At 42.2% G+C, this 19,106-nt stretch overlaps 1 protein-coding gene across 1 annotated transcript; it reads right to left on the bottom strand.

Annotated features, from left to right (window-relative positions):
* Window positions 1–3,991: 3,991 nt before the first annotated feature.
* RAB21 (RAB21, member RAS oncogene family) lies at window positions 3,992–16,478 on the bottom strand. The gene is made up of 7 exons (XM_075427694.1): window positions 16,113–16,478; window positions 10,482–10,541; window positions 10,191–10,298; window positions 6,952–7,015; window positions 6,063–6,117; window positions 5,540–5,628; window positions 3,992–4,689 (listed from the first exon to the last, which is right to left on the bottom strand). Exons 1-7 carry the CDS (start codon window positions 16,257–16,259, stop codon window positions 4,550–4,552), a joined length of 663 nt encoding a protein of 220 aa, XP_075283809.1. The 5' UTR covers window positions 16,260–16,478; the 3' UTR covers window positions 3,992–4,549.
* Window positions 16,479–19,106: the final 2,628 nt, after the last annotated feature.

Below are 19,106 nucleotides of genomic sequence, written 5' to 3' on the forward strand. Positions count from 1 at the left end.
GGTTGGTCCTAAATACAGGAAAAAATCTTGGTGTTGAGTAGAATCTTTCAAAGAGTAACATGAGCAACAGTACCCAGCACAGAGAGCTAGTTTTAGGGCTTTGTTCAGCTTGTACAGCTACTGGTGCCAAGGATCTTGGTCTTCAGCTGCAACTCTGTAGTAAAAGTTATCCTCACTGAGATATTTCCTGACTTGTCAGGAAAATAAAAAATCTCACAAATTAAGATTAGCAGAGTCAGTTAAATGTAAATAGCTCATAAATTAGCATATTCTAGTCAAGTTTTCAAGTAGGTTAGTATTGTGCCTGAAAGCCTGTTGAAAGTTTGTTGCATTCTCTTTAGTGAAGCAAAAATGGTATTTCAGAAGGAAAAACAAGATTCATAAAAGTCTTGAATTAGGGAACTACCATTACTGATGACACGCTAGCAACTCAAGCTATGGTTGATCAAGATGGGATCAAGAAATGGTTAACTCAACACCTCACTCAGCAGCCCACTACCAGCACCTTCAGGTTTTTCCTACTTGCATTTTGCTTTCTACTACTTTTCCTTCCACAAAGAGCAGAAAAAGAGATAGCTGGCTCCAATTCATATTCCCACACTCTGTCATTCATACCACTTTACCGCTTCCATTTTATTTTGTTTTCAGATTCCTGACCTCCATTTGTACCGAAGCACAAATCCCATTCCTCTCTCCTTCTTTAAACTGTGTTTTTCTGGCAGCATCAGACATTTTCAGAGAACGCCATTTGATATCCAACCACCTTCCATGACCTCATACCTTTCTGCAAAGCTTTTTTCATCTGGCTTGGAATCCAAAGAAGTTGGATTACTAGGTTTCTTCAAGAACTGTAGGCAGAGATAAAAGTTAAACACCTACAACAATAAGAATGGCACAATAAAAAGGGCTAAGGGATAATTTTTAATGTGGTAGTAAGCAAGAATGCCTGTCCACTGTCTCTAAGCATTGAAGAAAAAAGTACAATCAAGGCAACACTCAATTACTTAACCGTCTTAAGAGACCAGCCAATGCAGGGCATCTGGACACTGGACAATGCCATCTTGGAACCATATGGGAGTTCACTGCAAACCAGATGAAGTCATTGTCCCCAACCTTTACAGCTAGTTGCACTCATCTCCAAGTACTAACATCTGAATTTATTAGACTTCCCTTGTCTGAATCAGTCTATCTGGTCTTTTATAACTTCTGAACTTGTAAATGCAGTAAGACAGCGTCCATAAATAACTCCTAATAGAGATACACACTGCTGCATCAAAGTTTTTGCACTTTGGTTTGTTAGATTTTATTTCATCAAGTGACAGTTTCATAGGTAGCTGAAGTATTCATAGCAGCACCATTAAGACTGTAAGAACACACTTAAAGTTGTTTTAGAAACTTATTTTAGTCATATGCTATAATAAAGAAGATCTAACTTAATGTTTGTGAAGATTTGCTCTGAGAAAGTGTGCTCAATGTTGACTTACATGCTGTAGCAGGTGCCTGGCTGGTATTATTCCACAATAGAGGTACTTTCTAGAGACATAGCTGTTCTCATCCACTCTTCGCACAAGAATGAAAAATAGCTTACTTGTTTTCAGCAACAGAAGTTAACAATAAGAAAACACTTTTCCTTAAGATATACAAACCAGGCACTCTAAGTAAGATTCCAGCAAATGCAAGACTCTAGGTTTTCAAGCCACATAGTAGTAATACCAGGTTACTTGAGTAAGATCCTGCTCAAATATAGAAAACCAAGCTATCTGTGCTCTCCTATATATTTAATGCAAAGAAGACTCTAGATATCTTCAGTAAAGATGCTTTTACTTGGAACTGTTATATTTTGTCTGCTAACAAAGAATAGCTGAAGTCTTACGTTAATCAGTTCAAACAATGCATGTTTCTACTGCTGTCTTTGAAACCAACTTTCCCAACTTCATGAAGCTATACTTCTTTTGTAAGGTAATATAAGGATACCCTGCTAAGCACAGGTTTCAAGTTCCATGAAGTCCAATCAAACTGCAGCTTAGAAAGGTTTCCAAAGTATTTTACATGCTGTAGCTTCATTAAGAGAAGTAACTTCTGAGAATTTAAGAAATATTTCGCTAATAGCAGCCAGAACCTTTTTTAATCACACAAAATTGTCAGCTTCCTTACCCCCACATAAATTTTCAGCAGTAATAGTTTCAGTTTTGTAAGGGACTTAAGAGTTAGTATCAACATGGCTTTGTTAGTTTTGTAATTGACAGAAATCACACAGAACATCCCTACCACAGAATACACAAAGAAAAACTCTTTAGCTGCAGGCAGAAAGATATATTCTACACACTGCTTCTACTTCAAAGCAGTCAAACAACATTCTCTTGAGTAAACACCTAGTATTAATTTCCAGATCAGCACTGCAGCTGTCCACTTCAACAAAGTGGAGAAAGCCTGCTCTGGAGATAACGCATATGCTCTGGTGTAGGTATGCCCTCATGACTCATCTTCTGATCAAATTTAGTTGAGGGTGGGGTTTGTTTTTTTTTTTTTGTTTTTCCACCAATCACTGCAGAAAATGAAGTTTGAATCAAAAAATCCAGAACTCTTGTTATGAGGAGATTCCAGTCTCCAACATAGAATCTTGCCCATTTCACTCCTTGTATCAATATTCTATCACTTACAAGACTGACTTTCATCTCACTGTATGGATTTGAAGGTACTGGTTTGAGATTAATCTGGCCTGTTTTTCAACTTTGGCAAGGCTCACTGAGTTCGATATAATAGGAGAATGTTAACTTAATGATGTTGCTACAAATACACACATACAGTCATGAATTTCAGATTCACACCAAAGCTCTGTGTAGACAATAAACTTTATCTTCACTAGCATGAACACATCACCTTCATCCATCATGCGTACAACCATGTCAGAAGAGCATGGCAATGGTAGCTTAAGAGAAAGTATCTACACTACAGTGTAGGCAGAAAGGGAAAAAGTGCACCAGGACCAGTCTGTATCAAAGCCACTATTATTTCAGAGAAAATAAAAATCTGATTGAAGACAGTACACTTCTCTGGCACAGACTGACGAGTTACTAACTATTGCTTTTGTGCACTGGAACATACCCACACCATTCAATGCATTCATATGCATTACTAATTCTACCCTTCAGAAAAAGGAAGGCCAAGGAATATTCTATTTTGTCATAGACATCACCTTTACTATTTTTCCAAGCATGACAACTTAAGTAAAAAAAAGTCAGAGCACAAAACATTTCAAACTTTCCACTACCACCATTTGTGTTCCTTTGTGATAGTAGTTTATACACTTTGTTTCCAAAAACCCTCCTCCCAAAACTTAAGTGGGCTTCAAAACACTTTACAAGAGAAAGAGCAAGTCAGGAGTAAGTTCAGTTCTGTCTAGTAGCCCCAAAGTTACTATTACATCCGATAAGTTTCTTGTCTTCCACTTCATCACTCCAAATCAGAAGCAGTTCTAGTTAGTGCCAGTTCATTTCTTCACTCAAGTCCTGCAATACGGGGTCGGGGTGGAAAATATGCTCATTAATAGTTCATAATGCTGTCTTGGGACACAAATATATTAACGCAGCTTAACAGTTTCCCACACATCTGGTTTACTGGATACCAGATAGCAAGGGCTGAAGTTGCTTTGACCTTCTGGGGATATTCTGAGAGGCCAAAGTAGCTGCAGAGGCAAGATATATGCATGCGTCAACTGTTTTAGCTGGGAGTCAGACACCTCAATGTTAAACAGCAGTCTAAGGAAGCATTCCCTTCCCACTAAGGGGGTAACTACAAATACCGCTGCTTACCAGAAAAGGCTTAGAAAAAATGCTGTAGCTATTAATGTCCCAAAAAAAAAAAAGCTCTTTTCATGTAGGGGGAATAGAATGAGCAATTCAACAGTACACATGTAAAGCTTGCAGCTTTCACTGACTTATTCACTTCACAATCACTGACAAGACTGATGTACATAGTTCTGCACCTGCAATTGTAAAAGCAGATAAAATATTTAATATGTAATTTACAATGTATTTTACCAGCTTGGCATACAGGATGAACAGAATATATCAAAGTAGTTGACAGTTATAGGCTTGTAGAGGGCCCGCAAAAATATTACTTCAGATATCTGCTAATTAAAAAAAAAAAATCAGGTTGCATTTTAGAAGTGATACAATTCAATCTACCACAAAATACAAAGAGCTGCAAAAACGTATACCATTCCAACAACAATGTATATAAGTTATTAAATAATGATCTGATTTAAAAGAATACAAATGAAGCCTTTAAGTAGGTCTTTTCTACATGCATATTATTCCTCATTAAAGAAAAATATGTAAAAAGGCCATTGGTAATTGCTTTGTTAACCACTGTAGAAAATGCCAATTCTCTGGTCACAGACGCCACTAGTTTAGCACTTAAGGTCTCTGCAGTGTTACATGTGATTATTTTTAAATCCTGTTAATTCTATTACTCCATTGGTAGAGAATGCGCAACTTGGAATATGGCAGTCTTCATACTGAGAGGGCAGTGATGCACAGTTTTATAATTATCCGGAAGAACAGCACCCTCCACTGCTCTGTACTTGTGGCTCATCATCAATGATCTGTACACCTCGCCTTGCTGTTCCTGACTGACTGGAACCATTGCCTCTTGCTCTTTCATCCACTTGAGCAGTTTCTATCATTCCTGTAAAGAAAGAAATGTTTAGATGACATTCCACTGCATTTCTACACAAGACTGAGATCTTAATCTATTCGAGTTACATGCACAAAGTTCAGCAAGACTGGTTCTCCTATTTATTATGCAGAAGTACTCGGGTATCACATGGCATAGCTGCAAAAGCACACTTAAATCTTCTTCCTAACTCACCAAGCATCCAGCAGCTCCTGCTGCTCAGATGTTCTGTAGTTAGTGACTTCAAAAGCTAGATTTTCCCACCCATATCAAGAATATTCTATTAAAAGAAAACAAACAAGAAACCCCATACACAACACATATACCACCCCACCCCCCAAAAAACCCCAGCCTACTCTTCAGACATGCTGGTGAAGTTTTGCTTAAATTCTTGTATTGTAAGAACACAATGAATAGGATAACTTCCCTGTATTACAATGTTTTTATCCTACATTCCATGATCTTACTGCTGTGTAGAATTTGCATCATCACAACTTCATGATTTGTAATTGACATCATTGGAGAAATTTTAAGAGGTTGATACAGAGGGTTTGAAGCAGGCTATAGTGAGACCAGTCACATGAAGTTTAATTTGAAGTTAGTATTTACGCATGTGGAATGAAACAGTCAGTGCTCCGACAAAAAGACATTTTGGGAGTACAGCATGAATTTGCAGTATTGTAAGCATCCACACACCAAGCTCCCATAGCTGTTACAATACACGGGTGGCTTGAAGTAGACTCGGATGAGGGCAGTTGTTAGTAATAGTTTACATTAAAGCTTTTCTATATGGTTTTAAGCATTCTGAAGCCTTGAGCATTTTGTGAATGAGCTCTCTGCCAACAAACTAGATAATACCTACTTTTACAAAGGTCAAGAAACAGTTCTTCAATTCCTTTGTTCTGTTTAGCTGAAGTGTGATAATGTTTTGCTCCAACAGATTCAGCATACCTGTAGGAATACAGATGCAGAACTTCACTGTACTGAAGAACTCCATCTTTCTAAGCCACTTTACATGAAGCAAAAAGATTATCACAAGAGGTTTATTCCGAGTTCAGAGTTAATGTACACATGCTGATTTAATGTAAAAAGGGAATTACGTCGTTAAAACTGCCGTGACTCATGAAAACCACCAGATGAAATAAAGAAAACTCAATGTCTAGAAATGCATTTAAACTGCGAATGTTGACGTTCATCATGTGCAACTCTCAAGTTACACTTTGGTTAGTAAGGACATTCCAGGACTTGGATACTAACAGAACACTTAACACAGCAGCCAGCTAGACACTGCTGGCTTATGCCTGCCAGTTGCTAACAGCATCACAAGTTTATACTCCAGCATAATTCTGCAATGACTGTTTCTATTAATAATTGGTGTGACTTACGTTTCTGCTTCTTGAACTGAAACATGTCTCTCTTTTTCCAAGTCTATTTTGTTACCTGTTGAAAATAAGTAAAACTTTCAAGTCTTTGTACTCCAAAATCACACAAAAGCAAGGAGTCATATAATCACTGTACCCCACCGTTTTCTTACAAGCTGTCCCAGTAAAGACTGACCCTCACACGGGTCTCCAGTGGGAGCACACCAACGTGATGTAAGAATCACCCTTCACTCCAGCATTTACAGGCAACGAAGATGAAGTTCTACTTCCGTAGAAAGATCAGGATGGCTAAATACCTCCATATAAGCCACTGATTCAGCCTTCTGCTTTTCTTTTGTAATTTATTAGGCAACTTATCTGTGCTGCAGAGGTAGTTTTTGTAGAATATCCATAAATCTATCCTCCTGAAAGTGTTTTAGCCACTGGATTTGATTTTAAATCTAATCCCAGTACTTCTGTTTCATTCTGTTTGCACGGAAATACCCAAGCTTTAAGATTCATTCCAGGTGCCATGCACTTGATTATGAAAACAGACAAGCATCCAGTCTATGCCACTGAGAACAGTAAAAAAACATGACATCTGAGTACTTGCAAGAAGGATAACGCACATTTGAGGTTCATGTTTCTCTTTGTCAAACTACAGTCTGCAGGTGTCTGTACCATGCACTTTTGACACGGTGTCATTAAACAGCTTGTTTTTCCAAACCAGCTCTTGTTTTCCTCAATGTGATCTGCTGAAACTTCTAGCTACAACTGATTTTTAAATATCAAATTAACATAAGCTTTACTCCTTCACATGTACAAGCTGGCAAAGCAGTGTTTGGAAGATGCCATTAATCAAAAGAAACATTTCCAATTCAGTCATCAGAATCAGATGTCAAAAAAGACTTACCTACTATACATAAACAGATTTCATTTCCCAACATTTTTCTTAATTCCTTAACCCAGTTTTTCACCTGGAAAAAAGAACAGAGGTAAGTTTATTTTCACTTGATGTACTACTAGCTCAGGTACTGCTGAACGGACCCACTTCCTTCATTAACTGTTTACACTTGAAACAAACATGTCTAGAGCAACATACATGGACAAAATATTCTTCAGATAGCTATGCATGGCTGCTCTTCAGCATGTTTTAGTCTGCAGTTGAAATTAAGAGCAAATTACTTAAATAAAATGCTTCAATTACTCCAGAAATATAACTCACCACACTCATGTTAGTCCCGCTCCAAAGCACAAGTTCACTGCATTGGCCACTTTAGGTCAGGCATGAGATCTTTTATCAACAGGCACTTACTGACAGATCATAAATGGTACTTTAAAGGTACAGGTACCTGAACTGAGTTGTTCAGGTTAGATTATTACAGATGTTTGTTTCCTGAGTGAACAGATGGGACAAGAGTGTCGAATCAGCTCACGGTAAGGTATCTATTATCAAGTCTGTTGTCATGCTTTGAAGTTGTAGGATCACTGCACTGACTTAGGGACTGCTACTTTAAGGGAATTTAAATCATGAAGAGAGGCAATCACTTCAAGAACCTAAAAATAGTTAGGATACTTGACACAGAGGTAGTTGTGCAGTAACTTCTGCAAATTAACCCTCCCTTTTTTCTTCCTGAGAATTTAAGTGTTTTGGTATCAAAGAATTTTACTAAACAGGCTCAGCATGAACAGGCACAAGCTGAAGTAGTACTCACAAGTACATCACAGTTCTGCAGATGGGGGACGAGTTTAACTGCTACCACAAGTGCTTTACTTGCCCTACATCAGGCTATTTACATTAAGCTGTTATGGAACTATACCCTTATACTATTTCTATCACTGCTAATCCAAGCCTTGCCCTTACAACCACGATTTCTTACTCCTCTACACAGAAGCCCTACTGGCTTTGCCACAAGCTAATCAGAGACAAACTCACTTAGGAAAGAGTGTCACCAGTTTTCAGCTGGAACATCCTATAGAGCAATAGCATCGATTTGACACAGGGTGGGAAAAAACTCACCTGTCCCAGACTGATCAACTAATACTGCTGTGAAATAATTAGCCATCAAATTTCGGGTTTTGATGAGGATTTGAAGTCCAAATATCTATTATCACTGAGAAAGTAATGTTTCCACTATCATGTACTGCAATTTCAGTATTCTCAGATCTGTAAAAGGTCACGTCACTCAGTATCTTTTAGTAATTTGGCCTATATAGTAGAGATCAGTATTGCATACTATAACAACAGTACTAGTTTATGTTTATAGCCTGTCACAGGTAACTGGTACATCTAGTTCTCTGGTGTTCTTTGAGTAACGCTGCTAGAACTTTAATAGACTGAAAAAGCCTTCAAAAGAATACTGATAAGGCATATACTTCCATTACATGATCTAAATTTGCAGATCTAGGCCCCGGAGGTAAGAGAAGAAGCCTACAAAGAGGACGACTTTCCCTTGGTCGAGGAGAACTGTGTGAGGGATCGCTTAAGCGATCTGGATGTCCACAAATCCATGGGCCCCGATGGAATGCACCCACGAGTGCTGAGGGAGCTGGCGGATGTCATTGCTGAGCCACTCTCCATCATCTTTGAGAGGTCCTGGAGGACAGGAGAGGTGCCCGAGGACTGGAGAAAGGCCAATGTCACTCCAATCTTCAAAAAGGGCAAGAAGGAGGACCCAGGGAACTACAGGCCGGTCAGCCTCACCTCCATCCCAGGAAAGGTGATGGAGCAGCTTATCCTGGAGGTCATCAACAAGCAAGTGGAAGAAAAGAAGGTTATCAGGAGTAGTCAGCATGGATTCACCAAGGGGAAATCATGCCTGACCAATCTGATAGCTTTCTACAATGGCATGACTGGCTGGGTAGACGAAGGGAGAGCCGTGGATGTTGTCTACCTTGACTTCAGCAAGGCTTTCGACACAGTCTCCCATGATATCCTCCTGGGGAAGCTGAGGAAGTGTGGCTGGATGAGTGGTCGGTGAAGTGGATAGAGAACTGGCTGAATGGCAGAACTCAGAGGGTTGTCATCAGCGGCGCTGAGTCTAGTTGGAGGCTGGTGACAAGTGGTGTCCCTCAGGGGTCAGTACTGGGCCCAGTCTTGTTTAACTTCTTCATCAACGACCTGGATGAAGAGTTAGAATGTACCCTCAGCAAGTTTGCTGACGACACCAAACTGGGAGGTGTGGTAGATACACCAGAAGGCTGTGCTGCCATTCAGCGTGACCTGGATAGGCTGGAAAGCTGGGCAGAGAGGAACCTGATGAGGTTCAACACGGGCAAGTGCAGGGTCCTGCACCTGGGGAGGAACAACCTCATGCACCAGTACAGGCTTGGGGTGGACCTGCTGGAGAGCAGCTCTGCGGAGAGGGATCTGGGTGTCCTGGTGGACGACAGGTTAACCATGAGCCAGCAGTGTGCCCTGGCTGCCAAGAAAGCCAATGGGATCCTGGGGTGCATCAAGAAGAGTGTGGCCAGCAGGACGAGGGAGGTTCTCCTTCCCCTCTACACTGCCCTGGTGAGGCCTCATCTGGAGTACTCTGTCCAGTTCTGGGCTCCCCACTTCAAGAAGGATGAAGAGCTACTGGAGAGAGTCCAGCGGAGGGCTACAAGGATGGTGAGGGGACTGGAGCATCTCCCCTACGAGGAGAGGTTGAGGGAACTGGGCTTGTTCAGCCTGAAGAAGAGAAGGCTGCGAGGGGACCTTATAAATGCCTCCAAATATCTGCAGGGTGGGTGTCAGGAGGATGGGGCCAAGCTCTTTTCAACAATGCCTAGTGACAGGACAAGGGGCAATGGGCACAAACTGAGGCACAGGAAGTTCCGTCTGAACATGAGGAAGAACTTCTTCCCTCTGAGGGTGACGGAGCACTGGAACAGGCTGCCCAGGGAGGTTGTGGAGTCTCCTTCTCTGGAGATATTCAATACCCGCCTGGACAAGATCCTGTGCAGCCTGCTGTAGGTGACCCTACTTCGGCAGGGGGGTTGGACTAGATGACCCACAGAGGTCCCTTCCAACCCCTACCATTCTGTGATTCTGTGATCTAATATATATTGCTATGGCTGAAAACAGCATATTCCCATTTACACACTCATATCACAGATTATCTTTCAATCAGTTTACATCTTGCATAGAGGTAAGAATCTGCCCAGTACCTTTTGAAAAGAGTCTTCATCTGTAATATCATATACTAGAATAGCACCGTTGGAATCCCTGTAGTAGATCGGCCCCAATGCATGAAACCTCTCTTGACCAGCTGTATCCTGCATTTAAAATACACTTGTTAGCATTTAAGACAAAGCAAACACTGCTTCAACACACCCCAAATACTTTGGAATTTTACTTTATTAAGGACTGTCTAACATTTGAGTTCTAGCAAACCTAACTAATTTTTCAGGACAATATTCTATTTAGCTAGAGGAGGGTATATAGGAAAGTAAACCTACCCATATTGCAAGGTTTACTCTTTTCCCACCAATATTTAGCTTCTTTGTAAGAAAAGATGCCTGGAAAGCAAAAGAGATTAGAGTTAAGTTTTACACACAAATGTCTCATTTGACTTCAAATTAATTTACTAATACAAACATCTGAATCAATAAAAGACAGATTTCTGGATCAAAATACTCTTTAAGCCAGAAGGCCAAGTAAATACTAAGCCAGTTAGTCATTCCGCTACAGTTTGCCAGGAGTCTATTCTAAATAAATTTGGCTTTAGCCAATCATTTACTACATCTTTTTGCTGTTTTTTTGAATGATTTGGGAAGCATAAGAGTTGTGTGGAAGGTGCCTGAATTCACAACGCTGGTAAGTCTAAGCTGAACTCGAAGCATTTCACAAGAGTACATGAAGTTTGAGTAGGAACCAGCCTAACAGGATTTTAATTTGCAGGAATTAGGCAAAGTAGTTTCCTATTAGTGAGCAACTAGAACGAAATAGAATAGTTTATCACTAAAAGTCTCCATACACTAGAATTCTGCAAGTTTTCTTGTCTGTATCTTTACCCTTTTTTTGCTGAAGCGAGCCCACAACTCTTCCCCATCTGTTTTGGGGGCTTTCTCAGCACAGTGATGTGGTTTGTTTTGGTTGCCCTTCAGGTCACTACAGCTTTTGACGGCAATACAGCCTTTTAGCACTGAGACTAGAGTGTTTCCTTTCCTATATACCCAAGTATTAGAAGCCCCATACATTCAAGTAAGGCTTTTTAGTGTCTCCTGCGAACAAACAAACAAACAAAAAAATCACAGGAGACCATGGCAATTGTACTTGCTCTCTGCATTAAAACTTGATGAATTTGTACTAATTAAGTTTTAGTCTACCTAAAGTCTTCGGCCCCTAGCCAAAAAAGAGACAATATTCTGCATCAGATAATCTTGGTTACAAGCAAGTCTGCCTAAAAAGCTTGCACAGTAACAAGACTGGAACCTGGTATTTGAAGTAGTCATGGTTTGTCATGAGCAGGCAGCTTTGTGAGCATGCTGCAAGAAACAGACAATACTATACTACAGATTAAATGTTTCATTCTTCTTCATTGTGTTCATATACTTGAAGAATGCTGTTAACAGGCTCTGTTGTTAAATTAATAGGTATGGATAAGTTTGGCGTATTTACCATCAGTAAAGTGCATTTTACAGCCAGTGGCAAACATGCCAAATGCAAACCACACACACCCCCCGCGTCCCCTTCAAGTTCCATTGTCTCATGGAAGAGCAAGGTTACTATTCTTCACTCATTCTGAGGTTAGACATAAAAAAAAAATATAATCAGGTGAACAGCAGGACTACACAGGTTTTAGAAATGTAGGGGGAACCCAACATGGAAGGAAGAGCCTTAACTACAGTTTTGAGGTATTTTAGGAGCCTAGTTTAGGAAAACAGTCAGCTGCTAAGAGCACCAAATCCTTTGAAATCAGTTGTCTAGAGAGTACTACGTAATTACACATAGAAGAGGATTCAGTATTTTTTCTAATCTCCCAACAACTTACCAAATCGAGTATTACAGATTTAAGTCTGAGCTGTGAGTTGACTTACAATCAGTAACTCCTTTCCATATTATTTTCACTACTGTGGCAATTCATTTTTGCTAGGACTTTCAAAAACCCACAAATGCATAGGATCACAGTTAACTCAAAAATACATCATCTCAAATACAGGTCTTTGAAGCAAGCTACTAATTTTGGTATTTTCACTCCAGTGTCTTATGACTGGTCTGAAGAATACTTATACACTTAGAAGAAAGGGATAATGCAATCATAAGAGCTAAAACTCCATTCTCTTCATGTGCCTGTAGAAAATCTTGTCTTTCTGTTAATGGCTGTTCCATACATCCATTGGGCCTCGTGAGGAGCTGATAAAGGCACCTGAGCAGAACACAGGGAAGACCCAGCTGGAAAAGGTTCTCTTGAAAGTCACTGAATAAAAGCAGGTGCATGTCACCTGCCCCTTGACTACTTCATCTTCAACAGACATAAGACAGGCAGGCATACAAACACTGCACATAGCACTGAACCTCCCTGCATTGTTTCCCCCCCTCTCAGCTATTCTAGACAGCCCAGACAGCTTTTCCAGGTTATGCAAGTCCACCAAAGCAATCAGGATCTGTACAGTACAACTAGCACTACATCAGTGGCTCTCTTGGGTTGGGTATTTTGCAGTCCTACACACATTTGAGAGATTAGTAAACAGAAATTGTATTTATCTTGAGTAATTAACTAAGAGAAAGTGTCTACCTGATTTTTTTTTTAAAGTTTGACAGGTTTATTATTGGACTAATTCCAGCACAGTTCACTTGATATGACTTTATAACTTAGAATTATTTTATCAAGACAAAGGCACTGACCTCAACACTCCAATCAATGGGAACTAATTCTAACTGTCCCACCAGGTCTGACAACAGGTTATCAATTGTATTCATTGCTTGCAAAACCCCCTACCTTTCCTGCATCAGCTTTTTCACATAATTCTAGATAAACGTTTTCTGATGTGAATCAGTAGATACCTTAATTTCAATTTGCAGGTCATCAGTGTCTTAAGTGCATGACTTCAAGCTAACATAACTACAGCAACACACACCAGCAGCCTCCTAATCTCAATATAAGGAAGTTCCAGTTCAACATTTCCCTCAACCTAGCATTTAGGGAAGGGGGGAGGGGGGAGGAAGAGAACAGAAACAGCTCCCTTTCACTGAAAACCTTCTGTTACTAGCACAAAAGAAATTCTCCTATTTGGGTGTACACAGGGTAGCTTCGCAACAGAGCAATACTCAAGTGATGGAATTCAGATAGGAAAGTGTAGATATACATTAGATAAAAGATTCACACTGAACAACTTAAAGACTTTCTGTGCTCTCCCATCACCGAGCTCACACTGCAGGAAGCACCAGCCAACAACAATAAAGTTTCCAGAAGGCTACAGTCTCACCACCCTTTTTGTTGTCAGGAACTATGCCATACTTTCTTTTTTTCTAAGCCAGAGACTGTGGATGGAGAGCCTCTCCTCTCAGTAACTAGTGAGCTTTTCATATGATTCATCACTGTGGCTCCTTTGCTGAATCAGGACCTAAATATTTATCTAGTTTTGGCTTTATTGGAACAAAAGTAATTTGCTGTAACACTTCGAACTCATGCCATGAAACAAAGCCACCTAACAAGATTAAGCCTTTAATCTGAAAACAACCCCACAGGATGTTTTGCAAAAATGGCACTTCATTGCTTAATCAGATATTCCAGTTTCTCCTTATCTTCTTTTAAAGGGATGTTTTAATTTGCTAGTGGAAGAACTTACTAAAATTTTCTTCTACAATTGTAAGAGGTATGAAAACAAGTGCACATGATGTACAGTAAGATCCATCAGCAACTGACATTGTATTTTACAAGCAATAAGATGTACATGTGGCTAAGGAGGCTCAGAACAGAAAAGCAAATGAACTGAGAAACACAGTGCAGTCAGCTGAATAGTACAAGTAGCAACCGGAAACCCAATCACAGTGGAGAAACAAAATCTCAGTATCAAGTGTTAGCACATGCTTCCACTCGCACTACAAGCGCACACCCCCCTCCAGATGATCAAAACCAAAAGCTCTCAAGCCATAGCATTTAGAGACATTTCACTGTCAACATTTTGGAGCCATTTAAAGGTCCTTTTTATGACATCTGTGATCCAAGGCTGCATTCCAACACACTTTTTGCTTCTAATTTTAGGTTTTCCACTACAGATTTAAACAACACAATTAACAAAAAACCCCACCGAGCTGGATGACATGACAAACTACTCAGCACTACTCTTTTTATATGGGACATCAGAATTCAGCTACACATGATCATTTCAATGCTCTTTTAATGGCTATTCGCTCAATGCTACATGGCAGGTGAAATTCACAACTGTGGCTCTGACACCTACAAGCTACTAGTCATTTCTGCAGCGTGGCAAATATCAGTTACCCACATGGCAATCTGAGCTACAATCAGCTTGCCATGAATACCACACCATGCCTAGTAAACCTACCAGTAGGTTCATCCAATAGCAGAGCATGAACATAGGGTAACAAAGTTTAAAACATCATCTTTTTAGCTCTTTCTAGCAAAAATGGAGCAACAGTATCTGTTTATGAGACATTCCCTGTATTGTTTGTAGCGTGCCTCTAACGTTTCTTTGGGTTTAAGGGAAAGTTTCACTATTAAATGCTGCAGAGATAGTCAGCCCACAAGAATTTCCCCCCCCCCCAGGTGCGGGGGAATAGCACACAACTACCCTGAGGCTCTTTTTTGGCATCACCTACTATTTATTCCATATTTCACAGAACTTAAGTAGTTCTAAACCCACTAGTGGCCCATATAGTGGCAGGGTTTGTTTCTTTATTTACAAAAAATACGTATTAAGAGCAGTATACATTACAGTGCTAAAACCACACTTCCATATACGTGCCCACAACTGCTAAGAAAGATGCCGTGCACCTGGTGTAACTGCAAATAAAAAGGTTAAGCAGAGACATCCCAAAGGCCTTCCCGTACCACGTACAACACAAACTTTAAAACATGTTTTCCGAGACCATGTATGATACAAGTATTTTATTTTATATCATGGCATACACACTATTCAGCACTAGTAGGTAATGGAAATAAAATGTTACTTTCAAGCAGACACCCTGTCACATTTCATAAGTGGAACAGCACTTTTTCATTCTTTATAGATTAGCAGACAGTAGTACGGAGAATCAGGCCAAAATTCAGGGAGACAGCATAATAAGCAAATAAGCCTTAAGAATCTTTCCTGTTATTAAATCATAAGCCTTAATCTCATAAACCATTTTGTGAAAGCTGTTCTCTTTAAATAGTAGTGCTTAGGTAGTTCAGGTGTCAGCATCTGGAAACATGAGGAAGGCTATAATTGACAGAGATGCACCACATACGAAACAGTCATCAGTCCACTACCAATGGTTACAAGAACATTACTTTCAAGCCATGCTTCTGCAACCCAGGGTTCAGATGAAGACACTCATACACGTAACTGAAAACAACGGGTAGGATCATAGCATGGTTTGGGTTGGAATGGATCTTGATGATCATCTAGTTCCAACCCGCCTGCCAGGGGCAGGGACACCTTACACTAGACCAGGTTGCTGAAACCCCCATCCAACCTGGCCTTGAACGCTTCCAGAGATGAGGCAGCCACAGCTTCTCGGTGCAGCCTGTTCCAGTGCCTCACCACCCTCATGGTGAAGAAGTCAGTACCCAGAACAGAAACGAGACCTTCAGGTACTTAAAGCTTAAAGTCTGAGGCGTAAAAAGATCCAGAACGTTAGCTTCCAGCTAACTCGGAAGGGGACGGGCACCCCTTCCAGAGCGGCAGCGGTCCCTCCGCCCGCCGTTAACCGGCAAACAAGACCCAGGCCCTGCCGCGGGCTCACGGAGCTCCGCTCCACGGGCCCAGGGCGGGGAAGCGCCGCAGGGCCCCTGGGGCCGGCACCGGCCGGGCACCCCGGTGAACGCGCGAGGGAAGGGGAGCAGCGGACCCCGCCTCCCCCAGCCCCGTCCCCGTAGCTGCGGGCAGGGCCCCCCGCCCCCGGCCCGGCCCGGCCCGCACCTGCAGGGTGGTGATGTGCTTGTCGTTGAACTTGTTCTCGCAGTAGCGCAGCACCAGGGAGGTTTTCCCCACGCAGCCCTCCCCGAGCAGCACCACCTTGAAGGAGAAGCTGCGGCCGCCGGCCGCCGCGCCGGACCCCGTCGCCATCCGCTCCGCTCCGTGCCCCGCCGCCGCCTCCGCCTCACATCAACGGCCCGCGCCGCCGCCCACCAGGGACGGGGACTCGCGGGGCGGGAGCGGGGAAAGGCACCGCCGGAACGGAAGGAAAGGGATGAGGACAGAGACACCGACAACCACAACGTCCCCCCGCGGCCAACGGGCCCGCTCCCCCTAATGGCGTCTTCTTCCTCCTACGTCACGCGCCGCTCAGTCACGCGCGCGCAACCCCCCCCATACCCGCCAATGGGAGGGGTGGACCCAGCGACGGCGAGAGGCCCCGCCCAAGAGCGGCGGAGGGGAGGGAGAGCGGTGAGAGGGGAGGGGCGGAGCCTGCGCCTGAGAGGGCTGGGGGTGGGCGGGGACTCCTCCTCCCCCTCAGGCCCCTCCGGCTCGCGTCTCCTCAGTGCGGGCCACAGCTGGTCTGCGCGGGCGCGCGACGCGGGCGAAGGGCGCCTCCCGACAGCGGCTGGGTTTTTCCATTGCCTGCAAAGGGCAGCCGGAGCGGCGGCTGGGCCGAAGGGAGAGGGGGAGGTTCGCCTCGGGTGCTAAAAATAGCCGCCTGTCCCCAGAACGCGTAATGGGGGAGGGGCGATGAGGCTAGGCCGCCGAGGGGGTGACGCTCCAGGCCCGGGCGGAACAAATGGCTTTGCCGTACCTAGAAATAAACCGTCAGTAGAGATTGGAACCCGTGCGATATTTATACATGCCTAAGAGTTTGCTTCGAAATGTCAAAATAAGGCATGCAGATGCAGCAAAGGTACCTGCCAGGCGTCTCCCTGTGAGCAGGAGGCCGAAGCCTCTGACAAACAGATGACACAGATCACAAGCACGGGGCTCCTTCCAGCTTCAGTGGCCCTACCCAGGTGAACTGAGTTATAGCTGAGTCTGTAAGTGTCTGCAGAAAAAACAGCTGCGTGTGGGAGCAGGCAATGAAAAAGGCACAAGGAAAGCGTTCTTCTGTTGAGTTCCGTGATGGTAGGGGTCTGGTATTGTTTCACACACTCGGCAACTAGGTAACTGCCTGGTAAAACTGGATGTCATTCGTTAGCTAAAAGCAATCCTCACACACCAATCCAAACTACGGCAGTGTAACTTCTCTCTAGTGATCATTTAGTGGTAACAAAAATAATGCTTGTGAAAAGGCATCACAGTGCAATTTCCTCTGTCAGATACTATTAATACTCTGCTGCGCGAGAAAGAATAAAGAACAGAGGATGTGTCCAGGAGAACAAAGATCAAATTTCCTGAAGCAAGAAGCCTCATTACCAACCAACATTACATTCACATACAAAATAGATTGTTTTTATTTTCTCAAGATGTAAATAAAGTAAACCTTTTTATTTTATCCAGAAGTATACAAAGGAAATGGGACAAGGTAAAAAACCTATGCAGACACAATCTTCAGGAGTATCTTTTCTTTAAATAAATTCCCAGTTTTATTAGCACATACGTGGCTTCAGCAAGTTACTACAAAATTACTGTCTTGCTGGAAAGCGATACTAGCTTCTGTCAATCGTGCTTTCTGTGTACAGGCAGTAAAACTGGCTGGCTTCTGTCAATCATGCCTTCTGCACAGGCAGTAAAACTGTCTGGCATGTTAGTTATTCTTTCAGGCTGAATAGAAGAAGGAGGTAAGGTCAGGTCTGGATTAAGGTTGCTGGAGGCAATGGAGATCAGTGCAGAAGGCTGTCTTGAAAGCTGTTAGCAAAACCCCTTCCTGTTCTTGTAGCTTTTTACTGTGTTCAACAAAAGCAGGTTCTATGTACCTTCCTTATAAATACACAGGATTATGCTGAAGAATGTGCCTGATTTATACTTTTCAGTTCTCCTTTGAATAGAAATGATCCATATATCAGTTACATCTTACTGGCTGAAAGGGTGCTTTCTGCAGGGGTGATTTTTCATCAGTCTTAAGTCAAGTATATTATTACATTGAACGCTGTGATGGAAATATAGGCTGTCCTCCAGTGAGCAAGAGAGCTGAAGCTTTGAAAGGGGCTACAGGAGAGACACCGTGTATGAAGTCCATGCGCTGAGTGTGCCTGACAGCATAACTGTGAGCACTGTTTTTCTAACAGAGGGCATAGCAAAGCATAAGTCGCCAGCTGAAGCTCAGTTTTGTCAAGCTGTGTTTCTCCAAGAATGCTCTGCTGTGGTGCAGAGTCAGAAGATGGATCTTCCCACTGACAGTAGGCTGCTGCGAGTAACTATTGTATTCCATCACTTCTGTTCTCCTTTCGCTCGTCTGGAACCTGTGATTACTGATTTTCTTGTATGAGAAGTCCTGTACCTTCCAAAACTTCAGCCACCGATACTAAATGCAACTAAAAGGCTGATCTGGCTGAGAACAGAAAATTTTGTCAAAGCTACCTAAATTGTCACGGTTCACTGTAATCTGATACACATGACTTACTAAAATCTGCGGGTTTAACTATCAGTGATAGTTATCGAGTTGCTTTTAATTTGGGAAGTATTTATTTTATTTCAGCATATTTGAGAAGGGAATGCCTCTTTTTCATTTAATTTGGTATGCTTCATCTTTTTACGTAGCTTCCAAAAATACCTTCACAGACCTTCTGTTTTAACTGTGTTGCTGATTACATCTTTATGAAAAATGGCCTTTGAGACACATTTTCACAAAGAGACTACCCTGTATGTTATTATACCAATACAACTTGCACCATTGTATCCGTTGCCATTACCTTTTCTCATTCTCGGTAAGACTTGACTCACGCCCTTTACTTTTCGGGCAGTGTCATCTCTGAAACTGAAAATCGCGTGCTTCTTTCGGCTTGCATTATTGGATCGCCTCTTAAAAATACTACATGCCTTAAT

Source organism: Opisthocomus hoazin, chromosome 8, assembly GCF_030867145.1.
Source record: "Opisthocomus hoazin isolate bOpiHoa1 chromosome 8, bOpiHoa1.hap1, whole genome shotgun sequence".
NCBI classification, from domain to species: domain Eukaryota; kingdom Metazoa; phylum Chordata; class Aves; order Opisthocomiformes; family Opisthocomidae; genus Opisthocomus; species Opisthocomus hoazin.